Source organism: Panthera pardus, unplaced genomic scaffold, assembly GCF_024362965.1.
Source record: "Panthera pardus isolate Hobbes unplaced genomic scaffold, ASM2436296v1 HiC_scaffold_25, whole genome shotgun sequence".
Classification (NCBI taxonomy): domain Eukaryota; kingdom Metazoa; phylum Chordata; class Mammalia; order Carnivora; family Felidae; genus Panthera; species Panthera pardus.
Window position 1 is genome coordinate 45,430,153 of NW_026526821.1, and position 16,674 is coordinate 45,446,826.

General features: G+C 38.0%; 1 protein-coding gene across 6 annotated transcripts in view; it reads right to left on the reverse strand.

The window, feature by feature from the left end:
• RALGAPA2 (Ral GTPase activating protein catalytic subunit alpha 2) overlaps positions 1 to 16,674 on the reverse strand; it is a 323,095-nt gene that overhangs the window by 164,361 nt on the left and 142,060 nt on the right. For all 6 annotated transcript variants that reach the window (XM_019462380.2, XM_019462378.2, XM_019462384.2 and 3 more), the window contains 3 exons: positions 11,491 to 11,684; positions 10,536 to 10,634; positions 10,142 to 10,297 (listed from right to left, as the gene is read on the reverse strand). In XM_019462380.2, coding sequence (XP_019317925.2) covers positions 10,142 to 10,297; positions 10,536 to 10,634; positions 11,491 to 11,684 — 449 coding nt within the window. The remainder of the gene's footprint in view (positions 1 to 10,141; positions 10,298 to 10,535; positions 10,635 to 11,490; positions 11,685 to 16,674) is intronic.

The following is a 16,674-nucleotide window of genomic DNA, read 5'->3' on the forward strand; positions in this document are numbered from 1 at the left end:
ATCCTTCCTCCTCTCAGTCACTTGGCAGCGTGCACAGGGGAGCACAGCCACCCCAACTCCTCCCTGCCTCCCTGCCTCCACTCACACTTGCAGTGCTTCAGGCTCTGTGACTTCAGACCACACCACTCATTCACACTGGGCTTCCGGACCAAATGCACCTCAGGCATTTGTCCTGGTAACTCTGAATTAATGTGATGGCTCCATGCTTGAGTTCTTAAATTGTTTTTCTTTTTTAAAAATAAATTGAACCCTATGAAATCGAACCCCACTTTTGAAAAACAGTCCACTACTGGCAATTTTCATAATGTTCCACCTAAAACATTCGCCTCTCTTTAATCTCCCTGGTTAAATTTTTGTAGGGTTTAATTTCCCTGGTTAAGTTGAGACAGCTAGTCTTTCATTCTTGTTTGATTGCTGGGTTTTGTCATTTAATTTACATAGGCTGGCTCTTCTAGTCTGGTGTCATCAGCACAGGTACTATTGTAGGGCAGGGTTCCCCCAGCACAGCACTATTGACACTGAACCGTAAATTCTTTATTGTGGTCCTGTACATTGTAGAATGTTTAACGACATCTCTGGCTTCCACCTGCTAGATACCAGTGCATCCCCTTCCCGTCTTGTGACAACCAAAGTATCTCCAGACATTGCTCTGTGTCCCTAGACGGGACGGAGCAGCCACCACCACCACCCCTGGTCCCAAGAATCATTGTTCTAGGGTAATGAATGATGGCTGCATCACCACTACAGAAAGTTCACGTCAGCCCTGCAATTAATTGATCGTTGGGGCCAAAGTCTCAACCAGAACGGTTCAGCTCAGCTATTTTGGTCATCCAATCTTCCCCATGATGCCACATGGATTTAAGGAAGTCTTCCTTTTGTTTCTAGTTTCAATCAATCAACATATTTATTGAGTGTCTATTGCATCTGGGAAAAGACAAGATGCACTCCAGTGAGTCTACTAAAGGAGATTCTGGTGACTTGGGCCTTGTTAGAGGCCACAGTAGGGTTTCCTTCCAAAAAGAGACCTCAGGGCACAAGAGAACAATTTTTTCTACTGAAGGATGTAGGTCAGCTTATATGCTTTACCATATGGTAACAGTTTAGTAAGAACAAAATCTTTCAATTTTCCACATACACTGAGTTGCTATTATATTGCATTTTTACACTTTAATTTATTTTGTGTAACATGTGCTTATTAAACACATATGGCTAAACTCGTATTTAAAATCATAATTCATATTCTTCACTGATAGCATTTATTTGAAAGAAAGTCTTTATACCTTTAACTCCAAAAAGGGAAATCAAAGAAAACTCAAGTCTCTGGCCTCAGGTAAACCTCTCCCTCTCCAGGTCAGCCTCTGCTGCTATCGTCTTACACTTTTTAAAGCTGTGAAGCAGGCTCACTGCACATGTGTTAGACCTCCTAACTGAAGCCTCTCCCATCTGTTACCTTCTACATATTTCTACTTTCCTTAACTGCGGCGTATGAGGGGTAAGTGAGCTCAGTCTACAGCTTAATGAAAATAATTACTGGTTTTACAGCTGTGAAAGAAAAGAACAAAATGCTCCGTTTATTATTTTGGTTCAGTCATCTGTCTTAAGTCTCCGTGTCAGTGATAGCTAAGCAAAGTTATAATAAAATTTTCTTTGGTAAAACTTGACTAATCTATGGCTTATACATTCTCATGAAACCGTATGGGAAACACGCAGGAACGAGTGGATGTTACTTGGTGGCATAACACTAACTATGTGATCGAGTCTACATTTTATTACTCTGAATTTGTACAATAAGCACATAATAAGAATTATTATTAACTTATTAATACATGTCAGGAGACGGTTCACATATATCACCTATCCTTGTAAACATTATTCTTCCATCAAAACTAAGTCAAACTTACAGTTTTAGTTTATTTATTCCTGTAGTAAACTCTTCTATTCAATAAAATCCCATTAATTAAAAAAAAGTAAATTCAAACTCATAAATACTATTTTTAGAAAAATAAAAGCTTTTTTTAAGTGTCAAAGTGCTTTCAAAAACAAATAGTAACAAAATTAGCTAACAAAAACGTAAGGTAATAGAGACCTTTAGAAAATCTAGGTTAATAAGCATAAATAAATTTGTAGTTCGGACATCACTGTTCAAATTCCAATAGATGATATGATATGTTCTCTTAAGAGGAGAGGAAATGTGCCTGGAAATCTTTCCAACACATTTCTATTTCCTAACACCTACCTCAGTGTATTCTCCATACACCTGTTTCACCTGACCTCGTGCTGCAGTGCCCATGACAAAGAGAGGGGTCCCATCCTACCTTGCCCCCACTTTTTCTCAATTCATCTTCTTGCCTTTCTGGATTAATTTTTGCTTTGAGATATAATGGGAATAGTGCCAGCAGGCTCTATCTTCTCAGGCACTTGTCTCTCAGCACTATATCCAACCTGTCTGAAATACTTTCTCTCTCTCTCTCTCTCTCTCTCTCTCTCTCTCTCTCTCTCTCACACACACACACACACACACACACACACACACACACACACACAGAAGTATACACATTACATATATATGCACATATAAATAAATAAGTTTATTCACACAAACGCCATCTGTTTCTTAGTCCTTGTGAGGCCCTCATTACCTTGCCTTTGGCTACGACAGCAATTCCCTTTCTGTGTTTGTTGCCATCACTCCTTCCTGACTATAATCCATCCCACGTAACCACTGTGGTTTAGGCTTCTTAAAATGCTTTTTTGGCAATGTTGAGTTTTGTGCTTCAAAACATTCAATGGCTCCCCATACCTATGGGATGAAAATGATGCTGAATCAAGGTTCCCTACAGGGCTGCCTAGATTTATGTCCATACATTATTTCCAAGCACATGTCTGGCACTACACACAAACCACTATGGTCACTGTTCCTTGAACATGGCTTGAGAAGGTCTGTACCTCAGACATGCGAAATTCCATCCTGCTTCTCATCCTACAGTTTAAATCCTATCCATCCCTGAAAAGTCTGCTCAAAACGATTCCACCTCCTCTGTGAGCTGCTTTCGAACCAATTCGGCTACAAGGGTATTCAACCCAGTTCAATTCTTATAATGTGTGTACCACTTATTTGGCTCTTGCACAAGCTGAATGATCCTGTACCTACTCACTTACGTGTATCAGACCGCTGTCTACACCCTTAGAACCTGACTAGGTAGTTACAATGGTGAGAAAAAATACTCAACATGTAAAGATTATTGAACCTTTTGCTATCTTCAGGAAAAAACAATGTGACCCTAATAACAAAATGCCTAAAAATAGATCAGAGGATCCAAGAATGCTCAATAGGAGAGGGCCTGAGAGGTCCTCTAGTCCAACTCATTCATTGGTCTCGTGTGCTCAGGCAAGGGCCCCATGGCCAGTGGGAGATAATGCTGAGTCTATCTCGCAGGTCTGTCATCTCCCAATATGTGGTCTGTCATCCATAAAAGTCAAATGTTGAATATATTTTGAAGCTATCTTATATCATTATGTCTTAGAAGATACATTTCCCTGTTCTTAAAAACCTTAGGAATAAGGTCTGGGATTAGTCCTGTTTCTACTCACTGTACACCCTATAGTTTTAAAACATTGTTTTCAAATGAAACTTTTAAGTTAGCCTTCTAGAGTCCCTCCTCTGATATACACCAAGGTTACCATTTAATCCTCTAAACATCAGTTAGACCTTTAAATTTATAAATATGCAGTTTATCTTGGTAGCACTGACTCCAAATATCAAGAATTTAAACCTTGGTAAGAATCACTTGCTGTAGAGAATAAGTGCCTTAAAGGTTTATTAGAATTACTTCCTTGGATATGAGATAAACAAGGTTCCTAATTTGCCATCTTAATTCTGCACTTTTCCTGAAATTGAACACTCATTTATGTTTAGCTTTAAATATATTTATAAATGTATGTGTATCCAACACACGGTTCTAGTTATAAGTCTAACTTCTCAGCAAAGAATAACTCTTTGTCTGAGAAAAGGTGATGCAATTATTACATATCACTGCATGATACAGGCTGTCTGGGGTTATTAAAAGAGTCAGGTATGGCCAATTTACAAGTACCACCCCTGCACCTTGCTTTCATAGCTCACTGCTGAGTCTTATGCTCATTGAGGGACCCCTTGGGATCTTTTTACAAACGACTGTTTATTATTATATTATTCCATCATATACCTCAGGAGAGGAGGTTGTTACATCCGTTAAGAAAATCAGGAGCTATTTTGACTTCTAAGAACATTACTCCATATACGATGTTTAAAATTATGTTTTTTGGTATGGCAAAAGGTTCAGTAAAACATAAAGTTAAATAAAAGCAAAAGGTTCCTGAAACAAGTGAAATATTCTTGGCTACAAAACAAATGGCTAAAATTAAGGGAGGGCAAAAAGAAATGCTGCAAGTGCATTTAGCGACTGAAATATGAACAGTTTTGATCACGTATCACCAGCACCCAGCATGGTAGCATACAGAGCGCTCCCTGCCTGAGCCACGTTTTTACTTGCAGACAACAGAATCCACTCGGCTGAGATGAGGACAAAGGGTATTTATATCAGGGCACTGGATGGCTTACAGAGTTTCTAGAAGTGCCAGGGAACCCAGCATGAACGCTTCATGTCCAGGAACAAGGTGGTGAGCAGAAACGTCCAGCTATACCACAGAGCGGTTCCAGGAGAGCTACTGTCTGCCCTTGCTGCCATGACACAGGTGCCTGAGCAGAACCCCTGTGACAGCTGCCGCTCACCACTCCCTATGCGTACTTTCCCGAACCACCATGTAGGTGCCCCTGTTGGACAGGACCATAGTGGGTGTCAACCCAGCCACAGGAGCTGGGGACATGCAGAGTTCAGCTTTTTAGTTCCCATCATACAGATGGCACACTAGGCAGGGTGAGGAGTGGGTAGAAAGTGAACCAGTGGCCGATGATTCTGAATCCCAAGAGGGTTAAATTAACATTTTACTTAGGTCTGACCCACAGCAAGGGGAGAGGGTATTTCTCCATCTGTTCTGAAATTCCACAATGCCTAATTATATCTTTTAGTCAAACAAGTATGTTCAAAAGTGAGAAAATACACAGGGAAAGAAAAATATTAACATTTTACGATAACAGAGTATGTTCTTCTCCTCATACTCTTCAGTGTCATTACAAGGGCTCATGTTTACCGAGGGCTGTTTTGTCCAGGCTCTGAATTGAGTACTTTATATATTTTAGCTCCACAAAGTCTTCAAATAACCCTTATGGTAAGCACCACAATTACCTGCATTTTACATATAAGGGGAGAAAGGCATAGTGAAGTCAAATGATAAGGTTTAGCCAAGGCTGGAGCTCAGACAGGTTGTCTTGAAGCCCATGCTCTTAACTATTAAACTATATCATACTATATTACACTAAATCATGACTTTATCCTGTTACAATTCAAATTTGTCACTAGATGGTTACCTCAGGGCTGAAAAATACACATTTTTCCACCTCAGGCCCCATGCTTTTTTGTGCATTACAAAGTAGGATAATACAAAATTATAGATGGAAATGACAAAGCCTATATTTCCCAAAATTTCTATATGCAAATTTGCAATAATTTTACATTAATGTAGGCTTTGCACTTAAAAGAGAATTTAACTTTGATGTGTAACAAATTACATTAAGACATTAAATCTGTAAGTCATTGTTAAAAAATAGTTTGCTTATTTTAAGCAAAGAAAACGTTCCAGTCTTTGATATATGTTCTTAGAAACATGAAAATAAAATTCCTTTCCTCAACTGTCCCTTTCCATTTTACACATATTGATCTTTCCATATGTTTTAAATAACGATGAAATTAATAGGAACTGTTTTTAATAAATCTAAATCATAGCTCTTTTCATGTCCAAATATTTTGGGGAAGACTGAGGTGAAAAAGCTGCTGAGGCTTTAGGAAAAACTAAGAACAACGAGGAACAGCTTTAGAAGAGCAGTTGAAAGATGGTGAGGAGCTGGGGAGGCAGCTGTGGAAACCTATCTCGGGTTGGAAGTGGGAGGGCGCTCTAGTCAGGAGGAGTCTGAGGTGGGGAGGACCAAGGCTGGAGCCCAGGTAGAACAAGACGGAAGGAGGAAGGAACAGAACAAACAACTGTCTGACAGGCCCGTTAGCTGTGAATCAATGGGGAAGACATACCCTGTGGAATAAACCACGCCTTTCCTGTGAATTCTAACAGCCTTTTTAGTGTGTGGCATTGGGCAAAAGTTCTTGATATTTTTTGAACCTTTGTTATTTAAACAGTGTGTTATGATATTTATCTAACTGAATTGCAGAGACAAACCAGTGGGAAAACATCACGCAGGTGCCAGCACAGAGTCTGGCACGGTGGGAGTCGGGGAAATAAAGACCCTCTACCCTCACCAGCCAACCAGATACAAAGGAGCTGGGCAGAAGGAAGCCAAGTGGAAGACCCTTCACAGGAAGGCTAGGCAATCAGTCCCACAAGTCACCCCAAATTTTATTCATGATGTATAGTTATTTTGAAAGTCCTTACAATCCAAATTATTTTCTTTCTAAACCAGTAACAGGATCAATTTTTTTTAATTCAGAATGGAGGAAAAGTACAGCTATTTCAAAGCATTTTTTCAATCATACTAATAAAACTATATGATTTTTCAATCATACTAATAAACTAATAAACTCAGACTACACATGAACTTGGGAAAATACTACTTGATAAGGTCACTGTTTTAGCTATTAAATTATTAAGTTAATAGACTAGCTAAAACTGGTCCAAACAAAAACGTTGGTTTGGAATGTGATGCATTTTGGCTGTTCAAAATGTATTACTATTAATATTTTAAATACAGAAATGACTATATTTGTTTTCATAATGAATTGGCCACCATATTAAATGTAACCATGGTTTTATACGATTGTATCATAGAACACAGTCTGTGAGACATCTATTTTACAAATAGGTTTTTAAAAAAATTTTTTAACATATATTTATTGTTGAGAGACAGAGAGAGACAGAGTGTGAGCAGGGAAAGGGCAGAGAGAGGGGGAGACATAGAATCTGAAGCAAGTTCCAAGCTCTGGGATGTCAGCACAGAGACTGATATGGGGCTCAAACTCATGAACTGTGAGATCATGACCTGAGCTGAAGTCAGATGCTTAACTGACTGAGCCACCCAGGTGCCCCACAAATAGGTTTCTTTAATTAAAAAAAAAAGTTTTCAATTACTATAAGGACCCATAGGTCTGGAAATAAAAGATTTTTAATATCTTAGAGCTTATTTCCACTTCAACACTTTTTTAGTCATTGCTGACATAATTTTGATACTCTCATATTTAGGGAAGCATTTGTAAAATGACTATGCCACACAATCATGCTCCCAGGGCCATGGGCCTTGGGGCCATTTCAAAGGCCAGTGGTGGAGGGTGAGCTACACAGTGAGTTATGCAGGCAAGTGTGCCACCCAGAGGTGAAAGGAGGAAATTTACCTTGGATTTTTTTCTAAGATAAAACTAATAAATGTTAGAACATTTTAAATTATTTGCTATTACTTACCTTACTAAGAAATAAGGAAGATTTTTATAAGGTTCTCTCTGCAGGAACAAAGTCTTTTAGCACCGGGCTAGTGACTTTTTGAGAACTCTCATAAGAAGGAAATGGTACTAGTCACAGGTGCACAGTTCATGGATTAAAAAACTGAATTTAACTGTATTCTCTACAGTAAGTGCTTTCTTGTTTTTTTATAATTAATGTAATATGTGTTTCCAGAAGAACATATAAGTTCTGGGACAACCACCATGATCCATTTAGGCATGTGGACCAAAAGTTAAACTAATTATCAGAGACATTTCTTACTTAAATGAGAAAAGTTTCTTTCATTAGAAGGTTTTCTGTGCAATTTTCTTCTGGAAAAGAAACAAGGTTTACTTACAGTAAGTAATTCTTTTGGCAGACAGTCAGGGCTTCTCAAATATATACTAATAATTGTTAAGGTTGCAGGATACAGCCACTTCTATTAAGCACACATAAAAATTCAAGCCTCTAATGGCTAGACAATAGGCTGATTATAAAAGAGATTTATGATATCCCTGTTTTGTCTTACAAGTCTGGATGTTGGGATCACTTTTAGTAACAGACCAACATTTAAGACTTATGTATTTTACAATGAACCACAAAAAAATCAAACTCAACTGAAAACATGACATATATTAAAATGGGAAAATGATTTTAAGTATAAAATATGAAAACTCCCTTTTCTACCCTGTAAAATCATATTTTTTAAATAATATTTTGGGTTCTCAAAGTCTTATTTCTTCTCACTTGATCGTTTCATTTCCACTCTGATAGACTTTAAAATAGAAAGATGATCCTAAATTTACATACATTTATGTTACTTTCTAGAAAACTCATTCCAGGAATACCCCAGTGTTGGCTGCTGACTTCTAATTTGTTTTTATTAATTGAGAAAATTCTACAGTTGATTGTTATTTCCAAGTAAATTTTTCTCCCTGCAAAATCTTAGCAAAATACTGCTTTACAGTACTGTGTTGTTAACTAAGCTTTTGTCTCTTCTGTCACTGAGGGATCTCGTCATGATCCGTGAGAGTTAATTCTCTTCCCTATTTATACACCTCAATCTTCCACCCACCTGAAGCTACGTCATTCTGTGAAAGACGCTTCCATCTGCAATGATGGCTACAGATATCTGAGCACAGGACACAAACGGCTCTACTTTCGCACCTCTATTTCTGCGTTTATTTAGGAAATCAATGAGACCGTGGGTACAAGTCCAGCCTATCATATAGGGATATCCTCCATGCATTGTTGGAACGGGCAGATACGACAAAGACAACCCAGTAGGCCAGTACAGTTACTGCTTCAGATAAAAGCTCAATGATGAAAGCTCCAGGGTGTTATCAGGGATATATTGCGAGAGTTTTAAATAGGGCTAAAGGGTCGAGAAGCTTCAAGAAACGCGTTCTGAAGCAACAAGGGAAAACTGGCTACTCAGGAGACTGACCTCTTAACACATACCCTAAGTTTATCATCAAGGTCTGTGTGTCCGTATTATACTTTCAAAGAATAAAACAGAAACACAAAGGATGACTGCTTATAGCTCACGAGTGATTCAAGTTCAGTGATGAGTAGCTACAATTTCAAGGGTAAGTGCTGAAACATTCTCTATACCTCTTATTGCTCAAGAAGACCTAGTGATAACATTCAATGCTTTGAAATTGCTTAAATCTCTCCTCTTCCAGTATCCTGCTCCCAGTGCCATCATCTTACTGCTCATCATTTTTAAATTCTATATTCGTTTGACTACTTCCTAATTAATCTGTCTCCAGGCCCAACCTCCCACTCTACACTACCACTGTTACATTTTCAAATCCATTCGGATTCCAGAATAATCCTTGGAAGGAGTCCAGAATAATCTCTGTGAAGTACAAACCAGTCATATCACTCCCTTGCTTGACATTCAGGCAGAGAACCAGGACTCTGGGTGTCCCTGCTCCCCTCCTTGCTCTCTGCCCATGGGCAAGGGTAGGGAGGCGTGGGACTAGCCATATCCTTCCTACCCTGCACATCCAGGATCTACCAGAAGGGGCTGTCACTACTGACTCCTCTGACCTTTCTGTTTCAACTTAACCCACCAATCATATTCCTTTGGGAGAAATGAGAATGACTCCTCATCAAGAAATGTCAGGACCCCTAATTTACGCATGAGGTCTTTTACAAAAATATCCTAACTACTAAAATAATACTTTTCAAACATTTTTAAATGATCACAATGATTTTGTTCAAATAATATCTAATGCAGAACCCCAACAAAAAGTGGCTGAAACAGCATTTTTGAATTTGACAACATAAGCTGAAGCTAAATCATAAAGCACTATGTAAGCCACAAAATAAAGTTCAAATTTGGTTGGCGTAATGCAAAGTCAGTGGAGAGAAGCAGGAATGTGACAGAATCTGATTTACGTTTTTGAAAGACCAATGTGGTTGTTGTGTAGAAGAGCTGAAACTACTGAAAATTTCAACATGTTTGATGTCTTTTCATGAACCCTAATTTAACCTGCAAATAGCGAGATGCACTTTCCACTTGGTGGGCTACCGTGATAAGGGAGTCACAGAATACCTGATCCTCGCTGGTTAATCCCAGGTGCATCACAAGGTAAAAATGCACTAGGAAGTCCCTGTTTGGCAGAACGTCCTGGCGTCTGGTCATCATGGCGCAGATCAGTCTGTAGGCTTGCAGTTTGCCTTCCTTATATTCGTTTGGCAATGTCGTCGCCTGCCAAGGAGATGAGGTTTAAAGATTTAATCAGCTCCAGATGCAGAGCATTTTGACATTTCATTTACTTCTCAGTATTCCATAAGAGTTGTTTATGAAGACGAAGGATGCAGTTAGTGGCTTTAGTAAGATTCAGCTTGTCTTCAAAACGTGCAGTCTTGGCCAATTACATTTTTTAAACTCAATTTCAGAAAGGAAGAGGAAATTGCAATAAAGGAATAAACACATATCCACTTGCCTTAAATAGCCATGATGCAAACATTCTGAGTGGTGGGATCAGCACCGGTGGAGACGGAGAAGACTGGTTATCCAGGCTTATTGCCAGATTATCCCGTATCTAATTCACAAAGAGGAGAATTTTAGGAAAGGCCACACATAGTTTATCGCAATGATATTTCAATATTGTGTTCCATGGCCAAATAGCTACTTCTCATTAAATTTCTACATGTTGAGCGAAAACCTACAATATGTACAAGTTTTTCTTCTATCATGAGATCTACTGCCATTTTAAATTATGTGTCTCACTTACTGTACATGGTTTTAGATTTAATACAAAACTAGGGCTTTGTTTTCCCTTGAGTGTTAATGCCTCAAAACATCTTCAACTCCAAATGATAAGGAATGGCCTAATAAGTTATACTGTATAAATATGAATCACATTTTCTAAAAACAAGAACAAAATCCAAAAAACTTAATAACCTGGGGAAAGCATAGTTTATAATCAAAACCCAGAATGAAAACTGTATGTACTCTAAGATTCTACTTTTGTAAAAAATATGTTTATCCACAGAAATAAAACTATATATTTATACTGGTTATCTCTGTGGAATGGTGATGTAAATTTTCTTATTCATACTTTTCTACATTTTTTAAATCTTGTACAATAAAACTGGTATCACTTTTATCAAGAAAATAACAAAAACTACTCAATACCCTACCCCTTAATATCTTACAGTAATATTCTACATACATATGCATTAAATGAAATAGCTCTTCTGCATTTATGAAATGACCAAACTACAAGTTATTTATTATTTATTCTGTGGCAATCAAACAACTTTGTCTAAACACCGAATATATGTTCCAGATTACATTCAGTAGTTGACTGCCAACAGGATTTTGATGTTAAATCAATGATAAATGATAAGTCAATTTTCCCCTCTTAGAACAAAAGGGAATGTGGCAGGACGTACCTTTGCTAGCTTGTACCAGAGTTCATAGAGATGGCCAAAAACTTTGGCATGAATCTTGGGGGACTGGATATTATTCACATCCCCGAGGATTCCCAGGACTCTTCGCCATAACACAGCGGCAGAGTCTGGGTGCCAACCGGTAAGGTTCCCTCCAGCAATTATACTGCAGTCATCTGCAAGGCACTCACTGCTATCTATGGAGGAAAACATGTCTGTAAACACAATCTTGATTTCATCATTACAGCCCTTTCTCTTCAGTGCAAATCACTGATGCTTGACAATTTATGTATTCAGGGTAAAATAATTAAAGATTAAAAGTGTGCAATGGCTGATGATTCCAAAGGATGGAAAAGCAGAATCAGTAAAGAAAGGTCAAATGACTTTTCATTCTTCAAACTAAAAGGGCAACAACCTAGAGATGAGAAAAAAGTTCCTGGAGATCCTGTGAAAGGTTTTATACAGCAGAGGAGGGGAAGGAGGAGAACCCTGAGCCGGATTGGTAGGGAACAGGGCCATGAAAAGTAGGTGGCAAGGGACAGCCTCAATGCTGGGGTGATATTTGTAGTGGCTGTTATTAACTCAGGCTTATTGGGGTATAATTTGTTTACAATAAATTTTACCCTTTTTAGACTCAAGGAGTTTTAAGGAGTGTATACAACCATGTAACTGTCACCAAAAACTGCCATGAAAATTAAGATACGGAACAGCCTCATCACTCCAAAAGTTCCCTTTTATAGTGAGTCCCCTCCCCTTATTCTTTGCCCCTCACAAGTACTGCTGTTTTCTTTTCCTAGAGTTTTGCCCTTTCTAGAATGTCATATAAATCCTACAGTATGATAATGGTGTGAGTGGGTGGTGTAGGTAGCGGTGTGGATGCCATCACCTAGCTTAATGCATGTGAGATTCATCCATTTGGGGGCTTCTTATTGCAGGTTAATCTTCCATTTTATGAATATACCATAGTTTGTTCATCCATTCACCTACTGAAGGATATTTGGATAGTTTCCTCCTGTTTTCAATGATTATAATAAAGCTACCATAAACATTTGTGTATAAGTGTTTGTGTGAATGTATGTTTATAGTCTATTTTGTAAGACCAGAATCACAAAATGGCAGACAGTATTTCTTTGCTTATTTCTTCCTTTTAGTGGGCCATATCTCCTAGTGGTGCTTGAGAAAGGGGCATGTCCCTATAGATCTCTAAGTGTTTGTTCCCTGACTTGTAGTCCATAGTTTGGTTGGGTATAGAATTCTGTGATGGAAATGCTTTGCTTCAATTTCTTTTACTTTCCTTTGTTATTAAATTTTTTTAATGTTTATTTATTTTAGAGAGAGAGAGGGAGCAAGAGGGGAGGGGCAGAGAGAGAGGGAGACACAGAATCTGAAGCAGGCTCCAAGTTCTGAGCTGTCAGCACAGAGCCCAATGTGGGGCCCAAACCCACAGACCATGAGATCATGACCTGAGCTGAAGTTGGTTGCCCAACTGACTGAGCCACCCAGGTGCCACTCCTTTGTGATTTTAAAGTCAGCAAGCAGTATTTTGAGGCTTGAAATTATTTTATGGAAAATTATTAAGTTGGCAAAATTTGTATCCTCTTTGTACCTAGTGTTCTGAAGCCTCCTGGTGTCACCTGGTCTATTTTCAGCCACTGTGTTTGCCAATTCATTAGGTCCTTTTGACTACAATATCCAGGTATTGTATTGACTTCCACTGATTTGAATTTATTTCTGCTGCCATATTTCTATTTTATTTTATTTTTAATTTAGAGCATGAGCAGGGGAGAGGGGTAGAAGGAGAGAGAGGGAAAATCTTAAGCAGGCTCCATTATCAGCACGGAGCCTCACATGGGGCTTGATCCCATGACTCTCAGATCATGACCTGGGCCGAAATCAAGAGTCAGATGCTCAACCAACTGAGCCACCCAGGCGCCCCTCTGTTCATATTTTCAATATCCAAAAGATCTTTCTTGTCTTCAGTCTATTTTTATACTCTTGGTCCTTCTTTCATGGATACAGTATATTCTTACCTCATGAAGATATTAATAGCTTTTTAAAATTTTATTTCTTCCCAGCCTTTTTTTTTTAAACTCTAAGGTAAAAAATATTTATAGTGTTATATTAATATGTTTTAAGTGTACAATATAATGATTTCAAGAATTCTATACATTACTCAGTGTTCATTAAGATAAGTGTACTCTTAACCTGTTTGGGGGGGATGGGTTAAATAGACTTTTTTCAGACTCCTTTTAAGATCTGCTCCATTCTACTTCATCCCATATTCTTTTTTTCTAATAATTTTTTTTAAGTTTATTCATTTTTGAGAGAGACAGAGCATGAGCAGGGGAGGGGCAGAGAGAGAGAGGGAGAGAGAGAGAGAGGGAGACACAGAATCCAATGCAGGCTCCAGGCTCTGAGCTGTCACCACAGAGCCTGATGCGGGGCTTGAGCTAACGAACTGTGAGATCATGACCTGAGCCAAAGTCAGACGTTCAACCGAAGGAGCCATCCAGGCGCCCCTACTTCATCCCATATTCTTATATTTGTCTTGTGTTTTCATATTAGATACCTTTTTCAAATGGTTGGGGATCCTTGGCTATCTGCTCATATTTAAGAATGGTCCACAAAAAGCTGAATGGAAGCATAGTGCACAGGCATTATCTTTGGAGAGTTTCACCATGTTCTCAGAAAACCTCAGACCTACGTTTTCTTTGGGGCTTTTATTCCTAGAACCCAAATTCTAGGAAAAAGACTCTCTACTGCTCAGAGAGTATGCAAATTATTCCTTAGTTCCTTTGTTTTCAAGACAGCACCTCTATACTTAGCTGTTTATTGGTGACTCCAAGCCAGAAACCTCCCAATTTATTTGCTTCCTCTTCTGGGATGAAGTTCTAACTACTTCTTAAATAGACTTCCAAACAGTCTGCCTGTTTTTAGCCCCACCATTTCCTCCTACTTCTATAGCTACCTCATATGGACAATTTTTTAACCCTTTTAGGAAATCTACAATAACTTCAGTCAGCTTGCTTCGTGTCTCTCCCCAGTACCAACACAGGATTCAGTGCCCTCAGGTCTGCTGATGCCTTGGCCATGTGTCATCTGTTACAACTTTTAAAAGTTGGTTACTACTGCCTTTTTTCCTGCCGTCCCTGTCCTTGTGGATTTATGTCTAACTTAACATTAGACAAATGTCTAATTTGACATCCCCCATTGCTCATACCTTATGTAAGTATGGTACACCTACTATAATTAATAGACCAATATTGAAACATTATTATATCAAGTCCATACTTTATTTAGACCTCTTTGGTTTTTAACCTAATGTCTTTTATTAATTTTTATGTTCCAAGATTCCATGCAGGGTATCACATTACATTTAATTGTCATGTTTCTTTCACCTTCTCTTGGCCATGTCCTTGTTTTTGATGACCTTAACTGTTTTGAGGAGAACTGATCAGGTATTTAGTAGAATGTTTTTCAGTTGGGATTTGTCTGCTGTCTTTCTCATGATAGACCTTTCTTTTGCATCATTGTTATTATTTGCTTTTGCATTTCTGAAGTGAACTTCTCTTAGCTCTGATGTATGTATGATCTTTTCCTAATATTCTTGGATTTCATTTGCTAATGCTTTTTTTAGGATTTTTTTTACAAAAATTTAAGTTTGTTTATTTTGAGAGAAACAGTGCAAGTGGGGGAGGGGCAGAGAAGGGGAGAGAGAGAGAGAGAGAGAGAGAGAGAGAGAGAGAGAGAGAGAGAGAAAGAAATCCCAGGCAAGCTCCATGCTGCCAGTACAGAGCCTGACTTGGAGCTCAAACTCATGAAGCTGTGAGATCATGACCTGAGCCAAAACCAAGAGTCAAATGCTTAACCAACTGAGCCACCCAGGTACCCCACAGGATTTTCATTTATATGCTTTTAACTGAGACAGACTCTAATTTTCCTTTTTCAATACTCATTTTGTCTGGTTTTACTGTCAAGGTGTCACAAGCTAAATAACAATTTTGGGAGCTTTCTTTCTAATCTCTGCAACAGGAAAAGATAGCTTCTCTTTTATTTGAAGCTTCAGTAAAACTGGGAATTGTCCTTTATTTTTATAAATCTATTCAAATTAACCTACTGTATTATTTTTTAAAGCTTACATTGTTTTTGTAGTTCTGTTCCTTTTTACCCTCATTATTTTTTCCTCAATTAATCCTGCCTACTTGTCTATTTTATTAATGCTTTTGAAGAGTTGTTTTTGATCATCTTCACTGCTTTCTAGTATATATGTGCATTCTCTTAACTTTCTTAGTTCATTTTTATTAACTTCTATATACTATTCTGCCATTTTTTCCTAATTTTTTGAATAGAACACATAGATCAATAATTTTCTTTTTTTTCTTTTGAGAGAGAGAGAGAGAGAGAGAGAGAGAGAGAGAGAGAGAGAGAGAAAACACATGAGCAGGGGAGGGGCAGAGAGAGAGAGGGAGAGAATCTTAAGGAGGCTCCATGCTGTCAGTGTTTGATTCCACAAACCTATGAGATCATGACCTGAGCCAAAATCAAGAGTCAGACACTTAACTGACTGAGCCACTCAGGCACCCCAATAATTTTCTCTTCTAATATACACACCTAAGGCCATATATTTTCCTCCATATAACTCTTCAGTTACAATCTAGACATTGTGGTATGTAACTTTCACTGTAGTTCTGTTTGAGGTATTTTCTAATTCACAGTTTCTTTTGGACTTAATTTATTTGGGGTGCAGTTTTTAGTCTCTTAATTTTGTTAATTTATTTCATCATATTCACAGGATGTGGTATAGTTTCAAAGTATGGACATGTGTTGAGACTTAATGATCTAATTGGTCAATTTCTGTAAATGTTCCATGTGCTTTTAAAGATCACACGTATTTTGAAGTTCAAAGTTTTTTATATATATCCATTCAATCAGGATAAATTGTATTGTGTACATCTTCTCTATTCCAATATTTCTCTGCTTGACTGATCAATTAATAAGAACTCACATTAAAATTTCCCACTATGATTATGGTTTTATTAGTAGTTCCTTGTAATTCTGTCAAATTTTGCTTCATATATCTGGAGGCTATGAAGTTCATATAAATTCAGAGCTATTACTGTCACTAATAAGTGATTTCTGCTTTAAAGTTTATGTAACTGACATATATTTAGTTTAGCTCAGTGATCT